This window comes from Heterodontus francisci, chromosome 25 (assembly GCF_036365525.1).
Source record: "Heterodontus francisci isolate sHetFra1 chromosome 25, sHetFra1.hap1, whole genome shotgun sequence".
NCBI classification, from domain to species: Eukaryota; Metazoa; Chordata; class Chondrichthyes; order Heterodontiformes; family Heterodontidae; genus Heterodontus; species Heterodontus francisci.
Genome location: NC_090395.1, coordinates 68731734 through 68756211, shown reverse-complemented (window position 1 = coordinate 68756211; position 24478 = coordinate 68731734). Strand labels below are relative to the sequence as shown.

General features: G+C 45.0%; 1 protein-coding gene across 1 annotated transcript in view; it reads right to left on the bottom strand.

The window, feature by feature from the left end:
- nfasca (neurofascin homolog (chicken) a) overlaps positions 1 to 24478 on the bottom strand; it is a 191924-nt gene that overhangs the window by 34246 nt on the left and 133200 nt on the right. The window contains exons 24-27 of the mRNA XM_068057443.1: positions 22971 to 23175; positions 20062 to 20184; positions 18990 to 19166; positions 3949 to 4077 (exon numbers count right to left, since the gene is read on the bottom strand). Of these exons, the coding sequence (XP_067913544.1) occupies positions 3949 to 4077; positions 18990 to 19166; positions 20062 to 20184; positions 22971 to 23175 (634 nt within the window). The remainder of the gene's footprint in view (positions 1 to 3948; positions 4078 to 18989; positions 19167 to 20061; positions 20185 to 22970; positions 23176 to 24478) is intronic.

Genomic DNA, 24478 nt, shown 5'->3' with positions numbered 1-24478 from the left:
GTGAGGTGGAAAGCCTTAGATTACAGGATGATATAGGTAGGCTGGTAAGATGGGCGGAGCAGTGGCAAATGGAATTTAATCCTGAGAGGTGTGAGGTGATGCATTTTGGGAGGACTAACAAGGCAAAGGAATATACAACGGATGGTCGGACCCTAGGAAGTACAGAGGGACCTCTATGATCTAGCACAGGTAGATAAGGTGGTTAGGAAGGCAAATGGGATACTTGCCTTTATTAGCCGCGGCATAGCATATAAGAGCAGGGAGGTTATGATGGAGCTGTATAAAACGCTAGTTAGGCCATAGCTGGAGTACTGTGTACAGTTCTGGGCACCACATTATAGGAAGGATGTGATTGCACTGGAGAGGGTGCAGAGGAGCTTCACCAGGATGTTGCCTGGGGTGGAGCATTTCAGCTATGAAGAGAGACTAGAAAGGCTAGGGTTGTTTTCCTTAGAGCAGAGAAGGCTGAGAGGGGGACCTGATTGAGATATACAGAATTATGTGGGGCATTGATAGGTTAGATAGGAAGAAACTTTTTCCCTTAGCGGAGGGGTCAATAACCAGGGGGCATAGATTTAAGGTAAGGGACAGGAGGTTTAGAGGGGCTTTGAGGAAAAGTTTTTTCATCCAGAGGGTGGTTGGAATCTGGAAGAGGTGAATGCCTGAAGGGGTGGTACAGGCAGGAACCCTCACAACAGTTAAGAAGTATTTAGATGAGCACTTGAAATGCCATAGCATCCAAGGCTATGGGCCGAATGCTGGAAAATGGGACTAAAATAGATAGGTGCTCAATGGCCAGCATAGACATGATGGGCCGAAGGGCCTGTTTCTGTGCTGTATAAATCTATTCCATCTTCCCTCACATAAAGAAAACAGAGCATGAAAGAAAGTCTAATTTAGTCGGAGTGAGATTCAACTTTTGATCTTTTGATGAGGTAATAAGAAATCTTTCTGCAATTTTAACTGTTCATTCTTTTTTTCCGTCTCATGGTTTTCTTACATCTTTAAGTATTAGTCAAGGACATACTATACCAAGAAAACTAAATTTAAGATTGTGTCTTTCCATTGGCTTCAGTCTCTACTGAAGTGAGTGATTGCTTCTATTAGATGGTTCTACAGACGCCACACCAAGGTTCAGAGGCCTGCTTTGCCTTCAGGAATCAAATCATGATGCATTTTCGCTTCTCAATGTGGTTGACTCTTCACTGACCTCTGAAGTAGCCAGTGAGCAATTCAGTGTATCAAAACCCACTGCAACTTGCAGCGGGTCGAGAAGGCAGCTCACCACCACTTTCTCAGGGGCCACTAGCGACGGACAATTAATGCTGACCTTGCCAGCGACACCCACATCCCGAGAGTTAACTTTTAAAAGATTGCTTTGGTGTTTTTTAAACTATAGGCGTTCCTAGTCTCTGCTGTCAGTTCTAGAGCATAGGGATACACGCACATGCGAGAAGGAGTGTTGTATGATTTAACAGAGAGACAGTGGCTCTTAACCAGGGATCGAGAGAAGTAGTAGAGCTAGCACCAGGACAGGCACAATGGGCCATATGGACAGTCTGTAGCCTTACACTTTCTATGATTCTACAATTAAACCCAATTTGTCCAATTAAGACACACTGACTTAGCTGAAAAGATGAAAAGGCACAGCTCTAGCAAATTACCCCAGTTAGCGTGGCAGAGGGACAGTACAGATCGCTGCATCCCTAGGCATCAGAGTTAAGATCAAACGTAAATAACATAGTTGAACGCAAAAGGAGAACAGTTAATAAACAACATGGAATAACAGTAAGTGGAGGAAGCCATAGTCGGCTTTAATTGTTAGGGGGGAAAAGAAAAGATATAAAATGCAGGACTCAAAGCCACATCACTCCATAACCACCCACCCTCCAGCTATATCTCTATGCTATCAATGCTTGGCAAATAACACAGGGGTTGACAGTTGGGAATGGGTCTTGAGTGTAATCTGCATTCACTACAATAGCACACAGCGTGGCGGTGAGGGGCACAAGAGAGTTTCCCCATCTCAACTCCTCTCTTTAATGACAGGAGCAACTGTGACAGAGACTGAGAGATAGAAAGACCACGGAATCTGCCCCCTCAGACTAGAAAGGCTTCGATTTCTGAGAGAAATGGTCCCCAAAATAAAACCTGATTATGATTTGCACGTCTGGAATTGCTCTGGGGTGTACTGTAATTTGGAGTCTTGTTTTAGAGGGGTATTCCATCCAAATCATAGGTGAGCTCAGTAATACAAACCCTGAAGCATACGGGCAATGATCGTCAATGTTATGGTGCGGAACCTCCCCTTTGCCCATCCTTAGTAGTAGCAACACTAGTTTCACTAATGTCTCCTCGACACCATTCCTATAACCTGTAACAAGCTGATAGGTTATTAGAAGACCTTCAGTCACTCGGTGACAACGGAACCACTGATGAATGATTCCATTAATTAGGGTTAAATCATTTTCATTACTGTAGCCATTCTGCTTTGCCTGTAACGCCAAGGGAGAGTGGAGACGGTTTTAATTTGCCTGCAGTCAAAACTCCTCCTATTCCTTTAATGCGGGAGCATCTGCTGTCAGTGAGAACTGCAGATTGAATATACATAGCAAGTCGAAGAAAATCATCATTAAACACATTTCATGGTTCAAAAGGCCAAATCTTGTCCCCTTTTGGGTAAGTTGGCAGGAGAACCAGTTGTCATGGCTTTGGCAGACTGAATGCCGTGTTACAACTTCAGCCACTGCATGGCACTCACACCAGGGAAGAAATGGAATGTGCTGGCTTAACTTCAGCTAAAATAAACAAATAAATAAAACATTTCCCTGGGAGACAAAGGAGACATAAGGACAACAAAGAATCGAAAGATTATTAAAATGATTCAAGGGCTGTAACATCCCTTCCTTCCACAAACCTGCCCAAGGGTTAGTTCCCAGACACCTGAGCAATGACCAGCAGCTCCCACTCTGACAGCCAATTCGATAACTCGCAAGCTAGAAAACCACAGCTAGTCACGAATAAAGAAGATTTCATAACTTAAAGCTCAGGAGGGTCAAGGGAATTGGCCTCTCGAACTCACCTTGTCCTTGTGCAGAGTTGTCACAAGGATTATGGTAAACCAGTATGATTGACATAAGTTTTAACCATGTCCTGGGAATCCCTGTGTAATACCACTGCAGGGTCACCATCAGCGCAGGGGCTGCAGCACTTCAAGAAGAAGATCCCCACCACCTTCTCAGGGCTTCTAGCATTGGGCAATAAATACCAACCTTGCTAATGATCCCCAAATCCCAAGAATGAATAAAATAAAGCAATATGCTACCCTGAACTGTACAATTACAGATTTCCAAATGTGGGCTGTGCTGGAGAGAGGACTTTGAGATTTACAATACCGGTGTGACTACAGGTGCGTACACTAAAATAAAAGCAAAATACTGCGGATGCTGGAAATCTGAAATAAAAACAGAAAGCACTGGAAATACTCAGCAGGTCTGGCAGTGTCTGTGGAGAGAGAAGCAGAGTTAACGTTTCAGGTCGGTGACCTCGGGTGGGTTCTGATGAAAGGTCACCGACCTGAAACGTTAACTCTGCTTTTCTCTCCACAGATGCTGCTGAGTATTTCCAGAACTTTCTGTTTTTATTACAGGTGTATACAGTTGGACACTGCTGCTGGCAGTGGTGGCAGAAAACTGGAGTTGACACAAAGAGGAATCCCCAGAAGTGCACTGATATAACATTAAAACATGGCATTATGTAGAGAATTGGTTCCAATACACAACCCTGTCAGATGTCGCACCATTTTGTATTGACATTTTAATCAGCAGTAGATATAATTTAATACCATTTAACATTTAAACAAGCAACCAACTTATTTGCTACTGAACCTATAACTGTGACACTCATCACAAGATAGAAATCTTAAAAGAACCAAGAAAGATTTGATACCATAAACATGAGTGCCTGTGACAGCTGGCTGAGCAGACTCAGTGACAGTGGTAGTTGGGGGAACGCTGCTAGTTGTGACGGTGGTGGTCGGAGCAGGAATAGTTGTGATGGGTGCAAATCTTGACACGACTAAGAGGAGGGAAGAAGAAAGTCAAGAGAAATGAACCACCCTAACCTGGGTGGAATCAAAAAGACATGTTTGCATTATTATATCCCCCCTGGATGCATTGATGGTCCTCAACAATCTTTGAAAAGATATGCAGGGTTTAACGATGCTATTCAGTGGTATCAGAGTGTCAATAAAAAGTGATATGACAGTGGGGAAGGAAAGTCAAGGAAGGAAAAAATAAACTAAAAATGAAAGGACAAAAGAACAAGAAAACTTGCATTTATATAGTGCCTTTCACAATGTCTTAAAGTGCTTTACAGCTAATGAAGTACCTTTACAAAGCGTTGTAATGTTGGGTATGCAGCAGCCAATTTTTGCACAGCAAGGTGCCAAAAACAGCACTGAGGTAAATGACCAGATTATCTGTTCTGGTCAAGTTGGTTGAGGGATATATATTGGCCAGGACACCAGGGAGATCTCCCCTGTGCTTATCGAATGTAGCCACATGGGATCTTTTACCCCCCCCCTTCTGAGATGGCAGCTCAGCTTAACAGCTAGTTCAAAAGGCAGCACCTCTGACACTGCAGCACTCTCTCAGTACTGCACTGAGATATCAACCTAGATTTTACACTCAAGTCTCTGGAGTGGGACTTGAACCTACAAACTGTTTGACTTAAGGTGACAGTGTTGCCAACTGAGCCACGCCTGAAACCTTAAAGGCTTGTTGGTAAAGAGAGCAAATCATTCCAGGATGTGGGGAGCAAAAAAAAAATTGCCAAACCAGGGGAATCCAAAATGTATGAATATTATTAAACAAGATTAGGGAACTAGAGTTCATGATGAAAATAGAAGCAGTAACTGAAACATACCTGGGTCAGCATTGGCAATTGGATATCCCAAAGTATTAAATGTTCAGAAGGGATAGGGAATTTATTTTTATTTAGAGATACAGCACTGAAACAGGCCCTTCGGCCCACCGAGTCTGTGCCGACCAACAACCACCCGTTTATACTAATCCTACATTAACCCCATATTCCCTACCACATCCCCACCATTCTCCTACCACCTACCTACACTAGGGGCAATTTATAATGGCCAATTTACCGATCAACCTGCAAGTCTTTGGCTGCGGGAGGAAACCAGAGCACCCGGCGGAAACCCACGTGGTCATAGGGAGAACTTGCAAACTCCGCACAGGCAGTACCCAGAACTGAACCCGTGTCGCTGGAGCTGTGAGGCTGCGGTGCTAATCACTGCGCCACCGTGATGAACTGGGGTGGGGGGCGGGGGGATAGTGGTATTAATTGGAAACCATAGCCTCAAGCTTACTCCAGGGTTCTGCCAGACTGTCGGACCATGTTCTGAGGACTTTGCTGCTGAATTTGATATATTGGCCCCTCCATTTTGGTGAGAAATGTGTCGTGACAAGATTGAAACGCTGTTTGCGCTATGCTCAGCCGGAACTGCTACGTTAAAAGGTCCTTTGTTGTTGAGTGCTGGTGATTTTCTTTTTCTAAAAAAATGTGAAATAGTCACAAAAGATGAAAGTGGGACATTTGTGGCCAAACACTGTTGATCACTTGCCTCAGGAATGATGGCTGGATGTTAGAGTTGCCAACTCTGGTTGGGTGTATTCCTGGAAGTTTTCTCACATGGCCACCCACCTTGAACCACCCATTGTTATTGGTCTGTGCTCCAGGCACGCTGGCTTCTCACAGCCAATTGGAAAGGGAACAACCTTTCTGTTACGCAAATGGATTAATCTTGACTTTCAGTCAAACAAGCTTTTTTATCCCATCTCCAATATTTTTATAATAATTAAATGAAGATGTTTAAAGAAATGAAAAATGAAAAAAAAACATACAATTTTTTAATGCTCCAAACAATTTTTCTATTGCGTTTCTTGCTTGTAGCAGTGAGCTGGTGATTAATCTTCAATTCCTGGAGACTCCAGGGCACTCCTGGAGAGTTGGCAACCCCAGTGGATGTTCTTGTGAAGGTGTTCAGAGGTGGACCGGGCAAGGGGGAAAAAAAACCCTGGGTCGTGCAATAACACTGAATAGGGGGAGAACAGACACCAAAGGATAGGGCTGGATTACAGGGTGAGGCCTCAATCAGCGTGCAAGGCACTCTCACAGTCCATCCATTGGTCTTAACATCGTGTTTGTGGCTCCGTTTGAACAATATATCACCTGACCTGATTACTGGCTGTCCAGAACCATCACTGCATCAACATGCTTCATATAAAAGGGGGATCTGTAACCGCAGATTGGAAAATTTTTAGAAAGAGACAGCATCCTTTCTAAGGCCCCACACAGGCTGAATCAAAAAGAAATGTCCACACGTGTACGAATGGCTTCAATGTTAATATATGAATCACTTTGTTCCGTTACAGTACATTGTAGGAATAATATCACTCTCAAAATAATGGTCAAGGTTTAATAATCTCCTTTCTCATTTTCAGACAAAACTGCAAAATGACCTCCTCTAGGACGTTTTAAATATCTTTTTTTTCCCAATTAAATGCACTGATCAAACTTTAAAACATTTTTGTTAAAAGTGGCAACAATCGTCTGCTTTTCTGAGGCGCTTAAAAAGGATGCACTATCCCTTCAATTGTCAACAATAAATCCCCCAAGAACATTGCTTACATTTTGCTAACAGGAGTTTTTCAGTCATCAGTAACACAGTGATGTAATTTACAAGTCTCGAACATGCAGATGAAAGACAGACATGAATGAGGATAGAAGTGGGATGGGGAGAAGCATTGAGCGTAGCAACCGAAAGCTTACAAAACTTTAAAAGAAACGCCAGGTCATTCTGCAGCCAAGCACTGCCATGCGTTAGCTCGAAACCCCAAAGTCCCCTTCGCTTGCATTTCATCAAGATAGTCTTTTAAAACTGGACAGACTGCAATCAGCTGCTGCGTTATCACCAAAACCCAGTGTGTATGTATACATGCATGCTTGCTCAGACACGCACACACACACACAGAGTGAAAAAGCCAAACCTTTCAAAAGCCAGAACAAAAAGCAACTTCTGGTTTCTCAGACACAAGGAAAGTAAATCTATCCAGTTTTTGTTGTGGTCCCCACATCCTGCTCCTCTCTGCCTGGACCCCTTTGCCGGGCTGCCGTGACAGTCTTGCAACAGAAATAAATTATTACGATATTGTGGTGATACACAGTTGCAGCAATTTAGACCTCCAGTCCCAGTATTCTCACAGACTGACATGTTCCTGATGAAAGAACTTTTGCTGATTTTACTGAAATGAAGTTTCACTGCAGTTTATCAGCTTTTTTCCAAAAAAGCTGTTTGGTGTTGTAAAAATGCGATTTATCGTGCCATGACAATGTCAGCATAACTGGAGAGTCAGTACTGGGACACTCAGTCCTGTTATACACACAGTGCTGGAACACTCAATCCCATTATACACACACTGTCAGTGATGGGACACCCAGTCCTGTTATACACACACAGTCAGTGCTGGGACACTCAGTCCTGTTATACACACAGTGTCAGTGCTGGGACACTCGCTCCTGTTATACACACACAGTCAGTGCTGGGACACTCAGTCCTGTTATACACACACAGTCAGTGCTGGGACACTCAGTCCTGTTATACACATACAGTCAGTGCTGGGACACTCGCTCCTGTTATACACACACAGTCAGTGCTGGGACACTCGCTCCTGTTATACACACACAGTCAGTGCTGGGACACTCGCTCCTGTTATACACACACAGTCAGTGCTGGGACACTCGCTCCTGTTATACACACACAGTTAGTGCTGGGACACTCGCTCCTGTTATACACACACAGTCAGTGCTGGGACACTCAGTCCTGTTATGCACACACAGTCAGTGCTGGGACACTCAATCCCGTTATACACACACAGTCAGTGTTGGGACACTCAGTTCTGTTTTCGACACAGGCAGTGCTGGGACACTCAGTCCTGTTATACACACACAGTCAGTGCTGGGACACTCAGTCCTGTTATATACACACACAGTCAGTGCTGGGACACTCAGTCCTGTTATACACACACACAGTCAGTGCTGGGACACCCAGTCCTGTTATACATACACAGTCAGTGCTGGGACACCCAGTCCTGTTATACACACACAGTCAGTGCTGGGACACTCAGTCCTGTTATACACACACAGTCAGTGCTGGGACACTCAGTCCTGTTATACACACACAGTCAGTGCTGGGACACTCAATCCCGTTATACACACACAGTCAGTGCTGGGACACTCAGTTCTGTTTTCGACACACAGTCTGCGCTGGGACACTCAGTCCCATTATACACACAGTCAGTGCTGGGACACTCAGTCCTGTTATACACACACAGTCAGTGCTGGGACACTCAGTCCTGTTATACACACACTGTTAGTGCTGGGACACTCAGTCCTGTTATACACACACAATCAGTGCTGGGACACTCAGTCCCGTTATACACACACAATCAGTGCTGGGACACTCAGTCCCGTTATACACACACAATCAGTGCTGGGACACTCAGTCCCGTTATACACACACAATCAGTGCTGGGACACTCAGTCCCGTTATACACACACAGTCAGTGCTGGGACACTCAGTTCTGTTTTCGACACACAGTCTGCGCTGGGACACTCAGTCCCATTATACACACAGTCAGTGCTGGGACACTCAGTCCTGTTATACACACACAGTCAGTGCTGGGACACTCAGTCCTGTTATACACACACAGTCAGTGCTGGGACACCCAGTCCTGTTATACACACACAGTCAGTGCTGGAACACTCAGTCCTGTTATACACACAGTCAGTGCTGGGACACTCAATCCCATTATACACACACAGTCTGTGCTGGGACACTCAATCCCATTATACACACACAGTCAGTGCTGGGACACTCAATCCCATTATACACACACAGTCAGTGCTGGGACACTCAGTCCTGTTATACACACACAATCAGTGCTGGGACACTCAGTCCCGTTATACACACACAATCAGTGCTGGGACACTCAGTCCCGTTATACACACACAGTCAGTGCTGGGACACTCAGTCCTGTTATACACACAGTGCTGGAACACTCAATCCCATTATACACACACTGTCAGTGATGGGACACCCAGTCCTGTTATACACACACAGTCAGTGCTGGGACACTCAGTCCTGTTATACACACACAATCAGTGCTGGGACACTCAGTCCCGTTATACACACACAATCAGTGCTGGGACACTCAGTCCCGTTATACACACACAGTCAGTGCTGGGACACTCAATCCTGTTGTACACACAGTACCAGGACAGAAAGGCGGTCAGTGTTACAGGTGTGGAGAAAAGTAGTGTTGCTATTGGAGCAGATTAAGATGGAAGCTTGGGGCAGGCAATGAGCCAAAGTTCTACACTTCTTGTTAAATTGTTGTGGCAGCTTGAAGATTCAATGTAATCGAGGCCAGAGACAGGCTGGAATCTTAAACAATGACTGTGTTTTGCTGACTTTCAACTGGAGGAAATGTTTTCTCATTTGCCCTTTGATGTCAGGCCAGGCAACTGAAGAATGTAGCACTGGTATGTGGGTCATTGGGGTGGAGACAACCAGGTAGAGTGGGATCATCAGTGTGCCATTGGTGGAATGTTCAGCAAAATGTTTTTCTAGATTTGCCACAAATCTTCTGCCCAAGTCATGGCAGAAGATTTCAAAACTGGAAGAATTCCTAGCTCAGTGCTTATGGATTGTGTACATAACAAGGTTGAGTGTCACAGCATTCACAGTGTTTATACAGGACTGACTGTTCAATAAGGAGTAGTTTATACCTTGGCGCATAACTCGAATCCCAGAATAGAATTTATGCAGTAACGTTCCATGGAATAATTTTTTCATTCTGGGACAGAACACTGTATATATCTTTGCAAAGTTCCCTACTTACTCACTGAGGTGCAGTTGGTAAACACAGGCACTGCATTGTGTGTAGCAACGAGCAGAGTCAGAGTGAATCCGAAAATGGAATAAGGAATGGGAACTGCTTATTTCACTGGATTTCGGAACTCAAACTTTAAATTGTGGTGTCTTGATCTCACAGTCAATTTATGGCCATATTCAGATTTCTTGGGCCTGGAATCTCATACCTCAGAAAGGAAATCTGCCCTGTTTATGGATCAACCAAATGAAATTGACCTGGAGTGAGCAAACATGGGTCAATTTGAAAAAAGGCTCAATTCAGGCTAAATCTGGATTTGCTAAAGTACTTCTGTGATTAGTATTATCCTTATAATGGTGACTGACTTGTAGCAACCAAAGACTCTCCAAACTGTGGGGAGGATTCAAGAATTAATTTTTTTTAAATTCTGATTAATCGTCTCAGTACTAAGGCAATTCAGATTAAGCTTTTCACAAACTCAAATCTGTACCATTGATGAGCAGTTCTCAATTATTCATGGAGCTCAAAGGAGGTCCAAACTACTCCTGATGTGTTCACAGGACTTCTGTTTCCTTCCCCACCCCCTGCCTCGAAGACATTGACTCTTGCTCTAGTATGTAATGGCCTCTCTCTGGTCATAGTAGTTCTAAAATGTCCAGCCCCTTCCTGGTGATGCTGTGATATTCTAGGAAATCTATCTTTGTACGAGTGTTTCGATGCAGTTCTGGAATATTGTATTCTGAAATGTGCCTTGACACTCCAAGATGTCTCATTCATTCTTGGTGCCATTATAAGCTTCTAAGATGTCTCTCATTTCTGATGTGTTTATGACAGTCTGAAATGTCTGGGCTAGTCTGAGGTGTCGAGCCTACTTTTGGGATTCTGAAACGTTACGCTCATTGGTAGTCCCATGAGTTTTGAAGATGTCTAGCCCACTCCTGATGTGTTTATGAAGGTTTCTCGAAGATCTGGCTCACTCATGGTTTTCCCCTGGGGTTCTACATTGTCTAGCTTGTTCTTGGTTTGGCCCAGTGGGTGCTACATTTTCTAGCCTGCTATTGGTGTGTTCCAGGAGTTCTAAGTTATCTAGCCCACTCTTGATTTGCTCCCTAGGGTTCTAAATTGTCAAATTTGCTATTGGTATGCCTATAGCATTCTGTGTTGTCCAGATTGCTCTTGATGTGCCCGTGGGGTTCGGAGTTGCTTAGCTCTTTATGCTTCTGTGGGATTGTGAGCTCTACATCACAGTCCTGAGGAGAATGATGGATGAATCTGCGGGTTGTGAGGTCTGACATAATACTCCAAGGGTATATTTTGTGAGTTACCCTCCAACACGGCCATGCCCTCTGCTTCGTATTTAACTGATAACGTGTGCCTGTGTGTGCTTTGTGTACCCACAATGGACTGGTGACCTTCTTGAGTCCACATCCAGTTACCTGATTTCTACCTTTGTGCTGTACCTAGCTGACAAACATCTCTACTGACACGATACCAAAGACTCGCATAAACTGTAGCTGAGATTGCCTCTGTAACAAAAGAGGTGGGAAAACGACTGCCTTCCTCTATAATTATTGCCCTGTTAATGAAATCCCAGAAACACAAGTTATTTGACAACTGCAATTTCCAAGGATGGTTTTGTTAACAGGCCATTAACCATGCAGTTCTTCCATTTTTCAACAAAAGGAAAATTATTACCAATGTGCCCCACTTTCTCCCTCATCCAATTCCTGTTAATCAGGATGTGGTAATTGAAGAGTAGGGAGCGCACAATGCCTTTAAGTCCAGAACAATAAAGCTACTGGTTCTCAAGATGTAATAACCACCTTCGGAATGTGCTGGCTTTTTAAAAATGTATATTTCCCGTATCTCATTGCCTTAGAGTAATACAATGGTGGTGGGATGGCAATCATAGTGGAACCAGTCACAATGTTCTCCTGCCAACTATTACACCTGGATCACATTACTTCTCCTACTTTAGTTAACGAGGGTCTAAGAAACCAGATCATTTTGACATCAGTTCTGCTCGTCATAGCCGGTGGCGTGTGTAGTTCTGACGTGGCTGCAACCTTGTAGAGACAGCGGACAGCATAACTGCGCTCTACACAAAGTTTAAGTGCCCAGCCTGAGGGATGAGTGCGTGTCGGTACAAACAAACAGGAAAGGCAGCCCAGGGGTCCCGGAGTATTTAATGAGAACTCCATCAGGCAAGATCCCAATTCAAAGGCTTGACTCGAAGCCAGAACATTTTTGAACAATCAAGAACCTTGTTTGCTGGCAAGAGATGTAATTCTCAACTCAGCCTCAGCAGTGACACTGCAAAACCATTCGAGAAAGGAAAAACACTGAAGATCCCTTCTTGACAGGTTGGAAGGGGCAAGCAACAATTCCATTCCCCCCTTCCCCCCCCCCCCCCCCCTTTATTTTCTCCCCCATTGATCAAATCTCTGCTGTTGGTTGTGGGCGAGTTCTCTCCCTTATTGAGAATACAGGTATTGAACTACACTGTGTTCTGGAAAAATATTCTAAGATGTCTCACTAAGTGACTTTGTGCAAGGCCAACTCTTCAAATGGGAGGGAACTGTGAAAGGAATAATAATAAAAACATGTTAAAAAAAAAGACTGTGAACTAGTGGGGACCAGATTTGGAGCTTGGGTTCAGATGCAGTCCAGAGCAACCAGGTGAAAGTCTCCTTTGTCCGCTGGCTGCAGATGTCATGCCTGAAAGTTGGGCAGTGCCAATCCAATTCTAAGTAGGCATGGACCCAATACTGCTATAATTTGGCGCTCATTCGGCGATCTCACTCAAAGAGAAGGCTGGCGTGGGAAATGTTAGAGGTACAGACACGATGGACTGAAGGCCTCCTTAGGTCCTATTTCATTCTGTGACTTTAGGCATACTTGAGGGTGTTCTTTTGAGGTAGGACCTGAGGAAGAATGTGGAGGCAGAGTAGAGAGGGCTTTACTCTGCAACTGAACCTGACCTGGGAGCTCTTAATGTTAACATTAGGTACCCAAAGTGGAAAATGCTTTATTTACCATCATTAACATGCCTCACTTTGATCAGTACAAAAACACACACAAAAATTAAGTGAAAATCATTTGCATTTTCTATAATTCTGCCATTCCTACAGGCCCTTCTCCCTGGGGAATTTCACAACCTTGTGACAAAGGTAACCCAAAATACTCCAGGTCCCTGCGCTGCCAAGCAGGGTATCAAAGAGGTGATGTTGTAGACTTCCCAATGACCCAACGTTACCATATACCCATTCCTCACAGAACCGCTGTGCCACATGAAATCCACATGGGAGCATCACAGGACGCTGGCATTTTACTGTTTTTTTTAATGTAAGTGCAGGATATCATGATTGCGTCATAAAGACAGGGTATATAATAAAGCTGGGGCATGTGGTGGTGATGTACATACTGAGCTTATGCACATACTGTCTCCATGACTCCACAGTCAGCGTGGTCTAATTATAATATATACTGTGTAGGCACTTCCCTGGAATTTACTGTATGCTCTTGCTTAACACTGCTGTGTAAAGGATGTCAAATCCCCTCTTGCAAATGTGCTGCAGCTTAGTTGCTGAGAGACCCTGACAAGATTCAGAAAGACATACGCTTACCAACTACAAAGAAAATTGCAAACAGTATATATTATAAAAAAAATAGCAGATACTCGGAAGTGAGTTTAAGGCTCTAAAGTAATCTCAGGGCTTGGACAACATTTACAAATTTGCTTGAGCTTCACTTGTGCTAACCCCTAAATTCCACGCCCTTAGATTAGAGCCTTTGACTCTCTATATTTTCTCCAGTATCTGTTTTTCTGGAAATGAACACAATGCTAGCTTGAGTTTTAAGCAGTCCCTCTTTCCTCCCACCCCACTCCCCCGTTACCTCCTTCTGTTTTTGCAATCTCAGGAGTAGGGGCGGCTTCGGAGAGAAAAGGCAAAGAGAAAAAAAGGGAGGAAAACAAATAAGACTACATATTAAAAAGACAACAGGTACACACAGTCAAAGATACAAAAGATGAAGATTGAACTGTCATCTTCTCAAGAGCCTAATATTCATTAACCTTGTTGTAATATACCCTGACCGTATTATGTGATGCATTCTTCTTCTTCTTTGGCCTCCTTGTCTCGAGAGACAATGGGTAAGCGACTGGAGGTGGTCAGTGGTTTGTGGAGCAGCGCCTGGAGTGGCTACAAAGGCCAATTCTAGAGTGACAGACTCTGCCACAGGTGCTGCAGATAGAATTGGTTGTCGGGTTGTTGGCTCTCTCCATGCGCTTCTGTCTTTTTTCCTGCCAACTGCTAAGTCTCTTCGACTCCGATGCATTCCCACTGTATTATATAACATACGCACTAACTGTTACTTTCCGTAATCAATTGTAATTGGTCAATCAATATGTTTGCAGTATTTGTCTCCGAGTGTTTAGTCCTTCAGTGTATATTGACAACACTGACCATCAGGAGTGATATAACCAACAGGCTCAGATCTTCGTTACAATCATCTCAAACTTCACAACATGTGACAGAAAAATAACCCCTGCCCTGCAGTATCCAATCATACTGAGCAGAGGTTTGAACCAAAGACTAAGTTTTGCTCAACTCACTCCCAGGTATTCTTGATTCTATATATGAATTATTTGAATCCCCTGATCAGATTCTAGCAGGTATCTACTATTCTACATATAAATCATCCGAACTCCTTGATTCACTCACAGTCTTTAATTTATTCACGTATATTGATTATATTCTCGATGTAACCCCGAGTATCAGCCACAAGGCCCAAGCATTTGTAATGTGGCTACCAGTTCTGAGGAAGCTCAATAGATATTTCAGCTTTCTGCAATCTAACATTTGCATTCCTGTTGACTTTTCAGTTCAGATCAGCCTGGAAGTAACTTCAGACACTAAGCGTCAGATGTCCTCGCCTGTCATCCCAATCTAATTCTGGCAACTACTCGGAGAAAGGCTGCGACCCAGACATGCTGGATCCTGACCTGAATTGGGAACTCCCAATTGGCCTCAGAAAGGGGTGAAAGTCTATCCCTTACTTGGTCGGTCATGTGAGATGCAGTGGGGCCACTCTTATGCTTCCCCAGCCAAGACTGGAGGTCACTACTATGAATCAGATGGGGCATACTGGCTCCCAGAAGGACACAAGTGGCCCACTAGGGAGCAGATAAGGCTAGGACAGCAGGTTTTGTATATAAAAAAAATCAATATTGCCTCCTCACACAGGGATCAAATTGAGGGCAGAGTATCAGATCTCGGGGGCATGGAGGTCACTCTCTGGATAGTTGGCAGAGGCTGGAGGTCCCAGTAGGCACCTCTAGTGGCATGGGTGCCTGCTGATCCCATATGAATAAAATGCCAACCCATTAACCCCTCAAACTCCAGTAGGGTCAGCACTGCCTGACCTGATCCTGCTGCAAATGTTTGGATTGTGACCCATGGATTTTCAGCCACTAGACTATTGCAATGTGCATTGTTGCAGTTGCCTGTAAATACGTAGAGGTGTATCGTTCCTGAGTTCAATTTTACTGATCCAGGAGTGGGGCTCTCCCTCTCGGCTGAAGGAAGAGACAATCTAATTGAGTTGAGACTCCTGCTCCATTGGATTCTGCTAGAAAAGTTCTGAGGATACAACTGGCCTTGGTTGTGATACCTCTCAGGGCCAGATAATCTGCTAACACTCCTTTTTAATATATATTCTTTCATGGGATGTGGGCATCACTGGCAAGGCCAGCATGTGTTGCCCATTACCTAATTGCACTGAAGTGAGTGACTTGCTAGGCCATTTCAGAGGACAGTTAAGAGTCAACCACATTGCTGTGGGTCTGGAGTCACATATAGGCCAGACAAGGATGGCAGATTTCCTTCCCTAAAGGGTATTAAGTGAACCAGATGGGTTTTTAAAACAACAATTGATGATACCATTACTAAGAGTAGCTTTCAATTCTAGATTTTGTTTTATTAATTAATTGAATTCAAATTTCTTCACCTTTCATGGTGGGATTTGAACCCATATCTGCAGGGAATTAACCTAACCACTAGATTATTAATGCAGTAACATTACCACGATACCACCATCTCCTACTCACTCACTCAGCTCCCAAATGAAGAAAGACATCTGTCATGAGTGGAACTCCACCCAAGCAGGAAAGGAGAGATGATGATTTGGGGGGGAAAAGATATATATATTAAAAGGAGATTATTGATTTAGGCAACAGTTGAGAAGAAAGAATTTGTGCACCGGGGTCCTAAAACAACAGTGAGACCCTGAAAAACCACAGTGACGAGATGACACAATCCAGTGCAAATGCTGCTTGCGGGATCTACCACTGACCCCACCCAAGTTCACAGGCAGAGTCAAGTGAAATCGACCTTTGGCACCAATGGTGATGCATCAGGGACGGCCCCAGAGGAAGAGGCCTGGGGTGGGTGATGGACAGGAGTGGTGGGGAGGTTCTGTGGCTTCCTGAGGTCATAGATGTAGCCTCCATGGTCTTCTCTGTAAGGGTTAAGAAAGATTTTGGTCAATCCTCTTCGAGGGTCCAGAACCCAACCCAAAATTGGGCCAACTTCCATTCAGACCTCCACACGCTCCACCCCTCCGATCGACCAGTTTCACCAGATACACCTACTCTAATTGTATGGTGGGTCTCAGCTGAGGGCTGGAGCTTGGGAAATCGGCCTCTATAAAGAGCAGGTGGAGATTCCAGTGGGATTTCTCTTGTGAAACCAGGAACCAATGTGTCTAGCAGGATTCTGTCAGAATGGCAGCACAATATCGGGTCCCTAGTCTTTTACCACTACTCAGGTGACAGACAACCGTCAGCGTGGTGAACATTCCTGATGTGGCCACGGCTTTACATTCTCTGGTGCCACTAGAGTTCTTAACGCAGTTACGCATGCGGAGCCCATACCTTTGTCCAGCAACTCAATGTGTAAGTGGGTGTATGTTGGAAGAAGAACACATTAGGCCAGGACCCAGATATGTCAGGAGTTTCCTGATGGTCTTGCAAAGTGTGGAGCCTTGACCTGTCCAAATAAGGCCATCAACACATCAACCCCATCAACACGGCAGTGGCAAAGGTCGATAGCACTGAATGCTGAAGTTCTTGGCATACTAGCCTCTCAAGAGATCTGGTGAAGCTTCGGAGGCTGGTATGCCAAGAAGGGGCACACTGGCCTTGTTAATGATGGGTACAGGCACCATCTTGGGGGACTCCAGGCTAGGATCACTGTCAAGGCCCCTGAAGGATGAAACAAAGTTTATTGGACATGACAGTCTCCTTACACACTATCTGAAAAGGTGGTGGGAGCTGATTTCATAAATAATTTTACAAGGGAGTTGGACAGGTTCTTGAGCTTGAGGAACTTACAGGGTTAGGGAGTGAAAGCAGGGTATGTGAGACTAAGCATGGCTGCACTTTCAAAGAGCCAGCACAGAGGTGATGGGCCAAATAGCTTCCTTTTGTTCCTTAAGTATCTATTTCTATATTGCAAAAGGGGCGATCGGGACAATCGAGTCCCTGAGACTCCACTAGACTTGCAGCCGTTGATGGATTTTCGGGCCTCCGTGGACAGGCGGGTGTCCGAGGTTCACCTCTAGTGGGGCTGGCATCTGCCGCTGGGATGCTAATGATGGGACCTCCACCTATCCTTTTCTACTTTGGCAGGGTGAGCAGTGGAGGTCACACTTCCAACAGAACTCTGGGATCGCTGGTCCATTTTTGGACCCAGGTCATTGATTAACAGAGCTCAGAACGTTTAGACTGATGGGGCAGCAGCATCTGGTTAAAAACTGGACAGTCAATGCTGTGAATGGCGGCACCCAGGGTTTTACAACACAATGGGCCCCCATCAACAAAATTACCCAGCAAAGGATGTCAACCAACTATTACCCCTCACCATGATTTACCTCCGTTCTCACTGGGTTCCGTTCACAAATTCCAACCGACTTCATTGAAGTCAAATGAGAAAAACAAAAGGAACCAAACTGGAATTCCAAATCTAGGCCCACATGCCTTGGCACCATTTGAAACCTGTTTAACCCTGATTAAACCAGTACAAAGTTGTTTGATTATCATTAAGAACTGGACCCCCCCAAAAAAGGATAGACACCTTTATTGGAATAAAAGGAAGGGTTTAAGTACATCAGATTTTGGGATCACAAAGGCCCTCCTACAATTGCTTAAGAAATCATCACATTCCACATTACCTGTACAGTAATAGGCAATACAGACATACCTGTTGTACCCAGTTTACTGTGGACAACGGCAGGCATGCAGTAACACACAGGCTCTATAGGACTAACAGTGAATCTTTCCCTCTCTTGCTCAGCCAGTTGGGCATGGTTACGGATTGGTCCCTGCATCTCTGCGTTTTGCAGCCAATCAGCTGAGTAGGACCAGGTGTGACGCCAGGGAGGTTTTAGTGTCAGTCCATCAGTTTTTGTTAACGTTGCCTTCAGACATGGATTGTACTCACAAGCTGATCTGGCTCAAACCTAAATGGAGAAGGCTATCCAATGGCTACTGAGTGTGATCCTAAAACCTGTTGTTCTTATTAGAAGGTGTCAGAGCAGTAAGTTAGTGACTACAGGTTAGGAGGTACCATGCACATGCACAGAGTATGTAGGGAGTGAAGTGTGAAAGACCCATTTAAAGTGTGTACAGGTGTGCATGTACCTGTGGGCGAGTTGAAAGGTCGTAACAGGACTAATGGAGTGCAAGACCCCATCATTCAGGATATCTGGTATATTCAGTACCTTTCTATCGCGTCTTCCGCTGCTTCCACCTGTCTTTAGCCTGTCTACAAATTAGCTCTGGATGAAAGATCACAGAATCAGTTTTACCTTGTTCCTTCCCACTCCCCAAGCGGGACCCATTCTGCTGCCAGTCACGCAAAGTCCGCCTCATTTCTTTTTTAAAGAAGTGCTTCTGTTCATACTTCTCTTGCTATTTTGGCTTGGAGCTCATTTAATCTGAAGGTTCTGCTCCCTTACCTTCATTTTCAAAGTCAGGTGAATCCAATACGATCGCCTCTCCGAGCCCTTGACTGGTTTGAGCGAAGACGTAAAACCTGTACCTGGTGTTTGAGTCAACCTTCTCCAACTTGTAATCGGTCACGTCGGGCCCAAGTCTGGGAATTGTGGAATTACGTCTTGACCGGGGGCCAGTCACTATGGAAGTAAATAAAAGGAAGCGAGATAAGCTCATGTCAATGTCGAGGCTCCAAAATCCACCTTAAAAGACAATTAAAACACTAATTCATACACACTACTATCATCGTGATATTGTTCATTGTAACCTCACTGCCCACTGCCAAGATGCTATCCTACCTCATATTCATTTCGCTACCCACCGCCACCATTTCAGTACTAAAGAAAGGTCAAACAAAGGTCCCACAGCACTGTCACCAATATACCCATACCCACTTTCACTCACTTAGTATCTGTTTGGCAATATTGCCACCTCTTTACCCATTGCTGCCATGTCACTGCCCCCGTTACCATCGCAGAGTCAATACTATTACACCACACCCCTCTATCACCACTACCCACCAATGACTGCCACTGTGGTACGCCGGCCCACCTTCATTATGATGCTAGTTGCCTGCAAATCTGAATCCGGCCTGCACTATTGGCATAATGAGATCAAAGGCAACTTACCAAGGCAAGGAATTGCTGTTGATAAAACTACATGTGAACTCCATCGTCTCACCTTTACATGTCCTTCTCTCTCAGCTCCCCCGATCCTCCCCATGGCCCCATGTTAGACCCCAACATCAGAAACTGAGATTTAGGGACCGCGGTAATGAAAACAAGAGGGACTCTAATTCTGGGACAATAATTCTGTATTGTTTCCATGGCAACAATCGAACCACTGCTGTCTATGCGGCACAAATGTAACATCTCACACTCAAAGTGCATATCATCAGTCATTAAATTCGGTGTGGTAAAACTCTGTCCATAATACAATAACAACTTTATATTTAACTTCACATTAATGCTCCAGAACATTCATTCTGCTTTATATACACTGATGGTCAGATTAGACAGCCATCATGATACATACGTGGGTGGTACATTATCACATAGCCGGTAATGATCCCATTCGGATCACGTGGGTGAGTCCATTGTAACGTAATGCTTTCCAAATCTGGTTGCCTGATCCTTAGGGAACCTGGCTTCCCGGGAACTGAGGGAGAAATTGGACAGGAAACAGAGGTCAGGAGTCAGCTGTGATGAACATAAAAAACTCGCAAAAAAGGAAACTTTACTGCAAACACCCAGTGCTGTCAACAAATATCAGTTCCTGTAGAGTAAATCCATTGTGTTCTCACACCAGTCTTCACAAGTCTTTTTGGCTGGACAATTCAAATCAGTTAAAAGCGAGTGGAGACCATTTATAACAATTGCCTTTGGGTTCTACTTCTGGGGCATTTCAGATGGGTGGTCTGTAAATAAAGATAGACCCATTTTATAGTGGGTCTAAGATCCAAAAGACCCTGCAGTTTTCGCAAAGGTGAATTGGCCACATGTTCACCTCTCCAACTTGCAGCAACCTCCTAGTCACATGTAAAAATACTGACATCTAAAAGAAAATATGCAGGAGTTTCAAACACCCAGGGGGGATATTTTTGTCTTCCTGGGGGCGAGAATTTGGGGGATCAGATTTCCCAATCTTTATTCCTCTGAAAACAACAAAATGAAAATCAGCCAGGTTCTATTTCTTTATTGTGTAACTTCAATAGGTCAGAATTTCCTGGGAAAATAATGATGAGTTTACTTTTGCAAGCCATTACTAGTGTGTAAGTGACCCAGCAACTTGTGGCGAGGAACAGATGACCCGTGAATTACAAATCACCACAAATTGTTGGATGATTTACACCGCTCCTCTGTTAACCTCGTGAAAATGGGAGCTCACGCTTAACCTCCCCATGAATGTCAAGAAATTGTTGCATTTGTGGCATTAAATTAAACTCACCATGGGAAGTTAGGGCTGCTACTTAACAGTGTACGGACCCTTTTAACGATGAGATTGATATTCTTGCAATGCCACTCGATCTCTCCGACCCAGAAAGAGAATAATTGAAACTGTGAAGTCTCACTCCTGCAGGTAGTAAATTGTTCTTGGAGGTTTTTCTCTTTCTCATAATCTAATCTTTCTTTCTCTCTCTCTATCTCTCTTTCTGTATCTAATTTGACTTTAATTCAACATGTTTCTTTTCTGTTATTCCTCTGTTTCTTCTCTCTCTTTAAATCTCATGGGTTAAGGAGATAGAAGGTTGGTTCCATCATTCACCAAGGTCCCAGATGCCCCACTGCACGATTATCAATCCGCATTTCAAGTGACTTGTAGCACAAAATCATTTTGCGCTGAAGGGTGAGGAAAAACATCTAACTAATGCGGCACACTGTGAGGTGGAACATGGTGAACTGGAGTCAAATTAGATACAGAAAGAGAAATAGAGGGAGAGGGAGAGAGAGAGAGAGAGAGAGAGTAGATTATGAGAAAGAATAAAACCTCCAGCAACACACAGTGGCGCAGTGGTTAGCACCGCAGCCTCACAGCTCCAGCGACCTGGGTTCAATTCTGGGTACTGCCTGTGTGGAGTTTGCAAGTTCTCCCTGTGTCTGCGTGGGTTTTCTCCGGGTGCTCTGGTTTCCTCCCACATGCCAAAGACTTGCTGGTTGATAGGTTAATTGGCCATTATAAATTGCCCCTAGTATAGTTACGTGGTAGGGAGTGAAGGACAGATGGGGATGTGGTAGGAATATGGAATTAGTGTAGCATTAGTATAAATGGGTGGTTGATGGTCGGCACAGACTCGGTGGGCCGAAGGGCCTGTTTCAGTGCTGTATCTCTAAACTAAACTAAACTAAACAACTTACTACCTGCAGGAGTGAGACATCACAGTTTCAATTATTCTCTTTCTGGGTCGGAGAGGATGAGTGGCATTGCAGGAATATCAATCTCATTACTGAAAGGGTCCTTACACTGTTAAGTAGCAGCCCTAACTTCCCGCGGTGAGTTTAATTTAAAGCCGCAAATGCAGTAATTGCTCGACACTCACGGGGAGGTTAAGCGTGAACTCCCATTTTCACGAGGTTAACAGCGGAGCGGTGTAAATCATCCAGCAATTTGTGGTGATTTGTAATTCATGGGCCATCTCTTCCTCGCCACAAGTTGCTGGGTCATTTACACACTAGTAAGGGCGTGCAAAATTAAACTCACCATTAGTTTCCCAGTAAATTCTGGCCCATTACACGCTATGAGGTACCCCACTCCAGCAAATTCTGGTCCATTATTTTCTGATCAAATTCGTTCTTGCAATTCCCTACCTTTTGAGTTTGTTCTATCTAGGGTTGCCAACTTTGGTTGGCCGTATTCCTGGAGGTTTCATCACATGATCTCCCGGCTCCAACCGCCCAGCCTTTTTTGGCGTCTCCAATATTTTAAGCACTAATAAATTAATGTGTTCAAAGAAAAAAAAACAGACAACTTTCTTTTAATACGCTTATGATTCCTGACCTGGATTGCTCATGACAGTGACCGGGAGATGAATCTTCACTTCCAGGAGACTCCACGCTAAACCTGGAGGGTTGGCAACCCTAGGTGTGTCCTTTTGGTTATGGAGCAGTTGACTGGGAGTCATGCCAATCACCACTGAGTCAGGTGTAGCGCTGGTTAAATACAATATAAAGCCTCCTCAACAAAAGGCCTCAGTCCCAGAAAAGGATCTTCCACTGTATCAGAATGCCATTTCCATTTCCCCATTTCCTACAGTAGCCATGTTTACTTCCAAACTATAAGTACTTTCTATATACTGCCTACTGATGGCTACTGGTGGAGAGAGGAGATTCAGTCCATCATCTCAGGAGGACTGGTTTGGGAGGTAATATTATTGTGATATAACTACAGTATAACCAACATTGTTTGACTGGGGGAACCAAAAACTTGGGGCAGGTTCGGCCACTTACCTCCTGCGGTGGTGTTTATCGCAAACTCTTCACTCCAGGGACCACGACCTCTGCCGGTGACTGCCGCCACTTGCAGCTTATAAGCGTGATATGGTTGCAGGCCAGTTACAATGGCCCGTGGACGCTGGCTAGGGGACTCCGTGACCTTAACACGTGAGCTGTATCGGCTGGTCTTTAGCAGACTTCCCTCACTCCAATACTGAATCTGTACAGAAGAAGGGTCTCGATCAGTTTGTATGCTCTTTCAGTGATAGAATGGTGACAACAAAAGAGAAGCAATGATTGGTCAATTCTACTGATACAAACATATGGAAGACATGACAAATGCCAATCAGATGTAAAGCACCAATCAAATCTGGGTGTTTAGGTGGCTTTATAATACGTGAGAACAAAGTCTGTTAGACACACTAACATTGTGAAAACTTAGGGCTGCTTTTTGTGGAGTTGGTGGGGGTCCCAACACATGCCCAAAAGGTGAGGGGAAGCCTGTCTCGGACCTTTGGACACCAACCCCCCCGGCTCTATTGAATGGCGCTTGGCCAATTAATTGACCAGCGCCATAGTCCCCGTGCCTTTAAGGACAGGGATCCCTCCTCCAAGAGCTGCCAGCCAATCAGAGGGCCGAGAGCTCAGCAGTATCTGCAGCGCCACCGGGAGCAGTCGCCACTGCCAGAACTACAAGAGGCCCAGGAGAAGGACCATTGCTGGAGGCCCGGACTTGAGGTAAGTGTGGCAGGGTCGCCGGGACCTGGCGGATTGGCCCAGCGAAGGGAGGGGGTGGATGGGGGTTGAGAGTAGGGAGGTTGTTAGCGGAGGGGCGGCCTTTGCAGCCAGCGGCCCTCTGTGGGCCATAGATTGCCCATGAAGGAGGAACCCCCCCCCCCACTCCTTCCACCCTGAAAGCCTGCAGGGAGGCTGCCTTGTTTTACTGGGTGATCTCCCCTCATGGCAGGGCTCCCACCAGTTGCTGGTAAAATACCAGTGGTGGCAGTAAGAGGCCCTTAAATGGCCATTATTTGGCCACTTAAGGAGCTCAATTAGCTTCTGGGCCTTCCCTGCCTGCACTAAATTCCAAGGCAACGGGAAAGCACGAGAAGAGACATGCTACTCTTATTGCTTGGTTCTGGGCTGTTTGAAGCTTCTTAATTTGTGCATTAGGCTGCATGGTCACATTCGAGGATTGGGCTGATGTGGACTTCAGAGGACAGAACCTTGCTGGCCCCGTGGAGGCGGAACCAAGAGCAAAATGCAAAACTTGCACCTCGGGTCAGCCTCCTGATATGTTCCCACCTCCGAGCGTTCTTGAGGGAGGCAGAGTCAATTAGGCTAATTAAGCGATCAATTGAGGGCAGGTTTCTCATACTGCTGGGATCTTCCCGGGGCCAGACTGGCCACCCACTGGGTTTGGAGGCTGGCAGCGGCTCAGAGATGGCCTCCCAGCAGCAGGTGGGATGACCATCAGGGCCTCCTGCCACTAGCCCCATGAATCTGTTGCAAAAGTGCAAAGG